The 7,540-nt window shown below is 41.3% G+C and overlaps 1 protein-coding gene across 1 annotated transcript; it reads left to right on the forward strand.

Annotated features, from left to right (window-relative positions):
- Positions 1–1,311: 1,311 nt before the first annotated feature.
- Positions 1,312–4,563, forward strand: LOC117315611. The gene is made up of 3 exons (XM_033869874.1): positions 1,312–1,444; positions 2,408–2,826; positions 3,124–4,563. The coding sequence occupies exons 2-3, from the start codon at positions 2,415–2,417 to the stop codon at positions 3,810–3,812; spliced, it is 1,101 nt and encodes a 366-aa protein (XP_033725765.1). The 5' UTR covers positions 1,312–1,444; positions 2,408–2,414; the 3' UTR covers positions 3,813–4,563.
- The last annotated feature ends 2,977 nt before the right edge of the window (positions 4,564–7,540 follow it).

Raw genomic sequence — 7,540 nt, forward strand, 5'->3', positions numbered from 1 at the left:
TAGATCTGTCAACTAGGCCTACACTTTTAATCAGTTGACGAACTATAATGATGACGAGTTGACGATATGACGATTTTTTTTCTTCATTGAAAACGAAAATAATACATAGTGATGCGACGCCACTTGAAACCGCAAATGGATTCCATAATTAAGGAAAGTTGTAATTAATAAAGGTATGTGATAAAAGCAAAACCACCCATATGTGTTGATCTGTCGAGTCGGATCGCCCGAGTTTCTTGCGCGGAGGAAAATATCACGAGTGTGCGGAGCACACGAGTGATATTTTTCCTCCGCGCAAGAAACGAGGGCGATCCGACTCGACAGATCAACACATATGGGTGGTTTTGCTTATGTCTCAACCCGAGGGTGGGGGACGGGGAGGTGTGTGGGGGACGGGGAGGTGTGTGGGAACGGGGAGGTGTGTGGGGGACGGGGAGGTGTGGGGGGGTATGTCAGCGCTCTAGCGCTTTATTCCTCGAGGGATTTTGACGAAACACCATTCAATGATAACACGGGGGAAAAAGACATAACAGAAATATAATATCTCGGACATGTTTGAGTTTCATGGGTTTTGAATCCCGCATGTGTAATTAAGTAAATTACCCCGTAGTGAAGTTCTATATAAAATAATGTTAAATACACTCACAAAAAACCCCACTAAATATTGATTTTGACCTTGATATCGAGGGAGGACGGATATCGAATCTTGACATTGACGGAACATTATACAAGTCCTAAAACTGTATACAGCTGTACTACATAATCCTTTATACTGTACACTAAACATTAATAACCTAGATTTGTACAAGTCCTAAAACTGTATACTACATAATCATTTATACTGTACACTAAACATATACAAGTCCTAAAACTGTATGCTACATAATCCTTTATACTGTACACTAAACATTAATAACCTAGACTTGTACTTTTTGCACGGCGGCAATATCCCAATCGATTCCCCGAAATTGTGCATTGACTTGAAAATGACCTATGACAAAGTAAACTTTTAACCAATAAACTCGTGTGTGATATATGTCGACATCTTTATGTAATAATACATCGACAATCAAAACGTCAAGACATGTTTCACGTACGTACTTATGCGTAAGTGTTTTATAAAAGAATCTTTGTGTAAATATACATAGCTGAGGACACAATACGTTGTCAGTTCACACGAGACGCCGTAAGACATGGTTCGAGATATTTAATTACCCACGTAAATTACTAACTACATACATAACGGGCGAGTCATACACTTGGACATGTACAAATATGTCGGTCGACTTCCGGTCCCTAAGTTGTAGTCACTGCTGCTGAGATTTAACACAAAGTGTTGGTAAACAAGGGTATTATAGTACGGGGACTGGATAGGGTCGTATCGAGAGAAAACTTCAAGAATTCCTTTATTTTACCGTTACGGATTATTTATCGCCGGGAGAAGGTTGGTATTGTTTTTTAGTTTGGTATTGTTTAACGTCATACCAACACAATCATATTAACGTTCGTTGTTCAATACAATGCTGAGGTTTTAAGTTTTTCTTAAAAACTAACAAAGTTTTGACCCCAGATCATTAAGAAACAATACGTGCTGATTTCCGATAAATATTAATTTGATCTAAATTAATAAACCGCTGCAGCAGTATTTGAATATTTTAGACCTACAGTGATTGAGCTCCATTATCCAGTATTTACTCTATGTATTGATAATTCTTTTTGAAGGTATTGAAACGTGAGGCCCAGCGAATCGCATGCAAAGAACCATTTCCAGTTAAATACATTTTATTCGATTCCATTGATCTACAAACAGCAATATAACATTTCTATAACAGCAAGTCTAAAATTTCTTTCCGAAATTGTTAACATATCCAAAATTTTGAAATATATAAAAGCTTTCGGCCTCTGCCACAAGATTTGAGTAATATTGCCACATTTATTTTTTAAACTATATACGTATGTGTACCAGAGCATTTTTTAAACGTTTTACTTATTTCGTTTGTTTGATGCTTTTCGTTTTCTGCCAATTTTTACTCATCCTGTTTTTTTGCCCAATGACCTTTAAAGTATTGATGAGCCGTTAAGACTATTATAACAAAAACAATAACCTTTTGTATAATATCTCGCTTTTTTGTTAAGGTTCTAATATATTGAAGATTTTTTTTTATCTCGTTCGTTTCATATTTGAAGCTACCGGACATGTCGCGCGCTTTATTGCGCCTCTTGTATCGGGAACTGTTGTGATGAACTTGAGTTAGCATTGTTATCCATCTGTTAATGTTCATATTCTCTGCGCTGTACTGTTTATGAGAATAAACAATTGTCATATATTGTCATTGAGTCATAAGCATAATACAAACAGTCTACAATTGTAGTCAGGTGATTAATGATGGATTTCGTCTCTCTTCAGAAACAAAATGGACGTCGGATTCTTTAGAACTTGTGGCGATAACGTCAGAACAAAGGACGGCGAGAAAAGCGCTACCTGGAGCCACACTTACTCTGGAGGGATACTCTTCAGCAAACACTGCTTACGTTACGGGGAGACGGTAAACGTGGAAATTACCGGAAATGGTCACGCCGCCATTGGATTTACCCAGCATGACCCGCGGCATATCAGTTGCATAAAGGACGCAGTTTTGGCCAATAAAATCAAACTTTTGACAAATGTGCGCACGCTACAAAGAGCTGGTACGATAAAGCTTCGTGCGTACGAAGATCACGTGTGCATCACGTGTAATGGATGTTCTGTAGAAAATGACCGAGACTCCAGTCAACCCGTCTGGCTTGTTATCAACCTCAAATTTGGAAACGTTCAGGCAAATATGTGTAAGTACTATTTACCAGATTACATTGAATATTTAAATCCCGTTGGCCGAAATTTCGGAAATGTTGAATGCAATCTTACTACTTCTAACGAACGTAAAGGTGACTAAAGATCTACAGAATCTGTGATTTTCTTCTGAGTCGAGTCTCAAGTTCAGTAATTTAGATTTCCATTTAACGAGTGTGGCATGACCGTTTTGGTTCATTAATTATTATGTGTTAAATTGTCTTTATCCTAAACCATCCAATACTTCCTACCCGTACGTTTCCTTAGACTAATGTTTGCCTTTAACCTTGCAGTCACGAGGGAAAACCACCCGATTCAATTCCATCAAGTGACCGGAGAAAATATCGATCTGATGGACAAAGAATGCAGATCGGCTCGATTAAAAGTGGAAAACCCTGCGTCTGTTTGCTGTCTCGCGCGCAGGATCTATCCTGGTCAAGGACTAATGCTCAAAGTCAAACCACTGCAAGAACGAGGCCGGGTTCCGAGCAGATTTCACCTCACACTAGGAATGTCTACATTAAAACCCGAGGAACTCCGAGTTGGTGATCCAGAGTCATTTACCGTGTGTGAAAAAGTAAAGAAACCAAAACGATGGCGGCATATGAAGCGTTTCGAAGATGAGATCGTAGACGGACAGCGACGTAACAGGTGCACTGGCTACCTCCAGGTCATGGTGACCCCTGAGGGTGAGGTCAAGTACGCACATTCCTCGGACGTGTACGGTCACGTGACAATTCCAACGAACAAACTTGAGTTCGGAGTGTTAATCGTATTTGAACTATTTCGGGTGACATTAGATATCACGAAAACATTTGACCTTCAAATTTACGACTACGCTGATATCAACTTTGGACAGTTCGATAAACGCAAAGCAAGCCTCAGACAATCCGCGCATGTGCATAAACACGATTCCGGTTACGTGGAATTTCAGCCTAAATACAGAGAACTTGTTACAAAAGTGCCATCAAATGCTTTATGAGACCAGAGTTGTTGCACCAATATGTATATATGTGATTAGGATTTGTCCAATATCTGCCTGACCTATATTCGTTTGTCCATTATCTGCCTGACCTATATTCGTTTGTCCAATATCTGCCTGACCTATATTCGTTTGTCCCATATCTGCCTGACCTATATTCGTTTGTCCCATATCCGTCTGACCAGTATTTGTTCGGTCTATAGGCCTATATGTGCACCGTATATTTGTCCGACCTATATTTGTTTTACCCATCTTTTCTTTTCTTTAAATGTTGGCTTGTATTTCTTAACTTTCAGTTGGCCGATTTACATTTGTTTGAGCCACATTGTCTAACTTTTATTTGTTTTACCAAATTGTGTAGCCAGTATTGGCTTGACCTAGATTGATCTGGCTTGTATCTGTGTGACCTATATTTGTTTGACCTAATTGTGTAGCAAGAATTGGTTTGACCAAAATTTATCTGGCCTATATCTATGTGACATATATTTGACTGACCTATATGTGTTGTACCCTATATTGTAAATATCTGTCTGACATTATATTTGTTTAACTCAGAATTACCTACCTATACTGATTTTGCGTTGCTGTTCAGTTTCTGAAGGCAACATGTAAATATTTACATAATGTTTGTTTACCTAAGATATGTAATGTATTTGTTTATGTCGTGTTTATGGAAGTAATCACGGATATGTTTGGACTTTACAACATGACGTGTCTGTGACTAAAACGGGAAATAAAATATAAAAACTGATGAATTGATTTCCTTCAATACACAAATAGATAACATTAGGTTATTAGCTAGTGTTTCTATATTGGTCGTGTTTTCGTTTCGTATTGACTGATCAGGAAAGTCCGTGTTGTTTCTATTTACTTAGTTAATAAATGTTTTACATTTCCTGTCCCTGTCTAAGGGACATTAATAGGAGGTTCGTCATGTCATTTTCCCGACACGAGGCGTGTCATGTTATGTTCCCTAAAAGAGGCATGTCATGTCATGATCCCGACACGAGGTGTGTCATGTCATGATCCCGACACGAGGCGTTTCATGTCATGATCCGGACACGAGGCGTGTCATGTCATGTTCCCGACACTAGGCGTGTCATGTCATGATCCCGACACGAGCCGAGTCAAGTCATGTTACAAGACACGAGGCGTATCAAGTCATTTTACCTGACACGAGGCGTGTCTTGTTATGTTCCCAACACCAGGCGTGGCATGCCACGTTCCCGATACGAGGCGTGTCAAGTCATATTACCCGACACGAGGCGTGTCAAGTCATGTTCCAGACACCAGGCGTGTCAACTCATGTTCCCGACACGAAGCGCGTCACGTCATGTTACCCGACACGAGGCGTGTCAAGTCATGTAATCCGACACGAGGCGTGTCGTTTTATGTTCCCAACACAAGGCGTGCAATATCATATTACCCGACACGAGGCGCGTCATGTCATGTTCCCGACACGAGGCGCGTCAAGTCATGTTCCCGACACGAGGCGCGTCAAGTTATATTACCCGACACGAGGCGTATCAAGCCATGTTCCAGATACCAGGCGTGTCAACTCATGTTCCCGACACGAAGCGCGTCACGTCATGTTTCCTACACGAGGTTAGTCGTGTCATGTTCCCAACAAGAGGCGTGTCAAGTCATATTACCCGACACGAGGCGTGTCTAGTCATGTAATCTGACACGAGACGTGTCAAGTCATGTTCCCGACACGAGGCTTATCAAGTCATATTACCCGACACGAGGCGTGTCAAGTCATATTACCCGACACGAGGCGTGTCTAGTCATGTAATCTGACACGAGACGTGTCAAGTCATGTTCCCGACACTAGGCGTTTCATGTCATGTTCCCGACACGAGGTGCGTCATGTCATATTACCCGACACGAGGCGTGTCAAGTCATATTACCCGACACTAGGCGTGTCAAGTCATATTACCCGACACGAGGTGCGTCATGTCATATTACCCGACACGAGGCGTGTCAAGTCATATTACCCGACACTAGGCGTGTCAAGTCATGTAATCTGACACGAGGCGTGTCAAGCCATGTTCCCGACACTAGGCGTTTCATGTCATGTTCCCGACATGAGGCCCGTCATGTCATATTACCCGACACGAGGCGCGTCACGTCATGTTCCCGACACGAGGCTTATCAAGTCATATTACCCGACACGAGGCGTGTCAAGTCATATTACCCGACACGAGGCGCGTCACGTCATGTTACCGACAGCAGACGTGTCACGTCATGCTCCCGACACCAGACGTGTCATGTCATTTTTCAGACACGAAGCGCATCATTTCATTTCCCCAGATTTTTAGGTATATATACACCCAACAACTATATATCGGGTGAATGATAGGAAATACAGAGATCGTCGGAGAGAAAATACATGTTTGGATAATTGCCGTCTAGATCTGTTTCCTGATAAACATTCATGTAACCAGGCAACGCGACACTGTCAGAATGACCACCACAATATATTCCGGCCAAACGTGTATTGTCAGTTTGGCAGGGGTATCATTGGGTGGTCAATCTGCTTGGTCAGTCAGACCAAACACTGTATGGGAGCCCACACCAGAGTATATAAATGTTCACGATTTTACTGGACGTTCTTCGTAATCACACAGGCTCAAAGGTTCGAATACGTGTATAATATACACGTAATACAAATGTACGGACTGTAGTGTTAAAGAATATATGTCATGCCTTTGTAACCATAGTAATAAAATCAGCGTAAGAACTAAAACTTGTTGAGTATTTTATCAATATTGATCGGTGACCAATAAAATATCGGGTACAGTCCCCTGTCGAAGACAAACGCTATAAAATTTGGTATTTGCTGCAGTATGCTTGGTATGGTTTTGTATTGTTTAACGTCCTATCAACAGCTATGGTTATTTAAGGACGGCCTGTCTCTGTGTGGGTTTGGTTTGTATTGTTTAACGTCCTATCAACAGCTATGGTTATTTAAGGACGGCCTCCTCTGTGTGGGTTTGGTGTGTATTGTTTAACGTCCTATCAACAGCTATGGTTATTTAAGGACGGTCTGTCTCTGTGTGGGGATGGTTTAGTTTTGTACTGTTTAACGTCCTGTCCTATCAATAGCTAAGGTCATTTAAGGATGGCCTCCCCATGTGCGAGATGCTTAAGGGAACACAATCTCATAGCAAACAAACCTGGTCAATATAAAATGATATCTGCTGCAAACTGCTAGACAGTCTGCTTTCAACTGACCACCAGAAATAGCTGGTTTGCCCGGTGCCAGTATAATGTGACCAGGTTGGTGTCATGCTAACGTGTGGAAATGTGGCATTTAATGGTGATCTTACTTTGCCACTAAGGGCTCCAACATCCGTTTCCATGGTGATCTTACTTTGTCACTAAGGGCTCCAACATCCGTTTCCATGGTGATCTTACTTTGTCACTAAGGGCTCCAACACCCGCGGACAACGTCTGGATACCACGGTGCTTTGACGTAACATTTGTTGGCTTGACATGATGTAAACGCCCTAAAGAATAGACAAACTGCCTTATAGACGTTCAAATTAATAAGACTAACGGTAATGACGTTGTGATACCGTATCCGGACGTGATATTTCAGCGTGATAACACTATAACAGCGTTCTCGAATAGCCGTATCATAAGTGGGCACTGTATTCCCTAAAACTACAGGTGATGTATTTAAGTACGATGTAAATTACTAATTGAGATCGTAACTTGGATTT

Source organism: Pecten maximus, chromosome 17, assembly GCF_902652985.1.
Source record: "Pecten maximus chromosome 17, xPecMax1.1, whole genome shotgun sequence".
In the NCBI taxonomy this organism is placed as follows: Eukaryota; Metazoa; Mollusca; class Bivalvia; order Pectinida; family Pectinidae; genus Pecten; species Pecten maximus.

Excerpts from the sequence above, each read along its gene's own strand:
- LOC117315611 (XM_033869874.1), top strand. The coding sequence starts at position 2,415 with ATGGACGTCGGATTCTTTAGAACTTGTGGCGATAACGTCAGAACAAAG. Across the intron at positions 2,827-3,123 it reads AAACGTTCAGGCAAATATGT|TCACGAGGGAAAACCACCCG; the intron begins GTAAGTACTATT and ends TTAACCTTGCAG.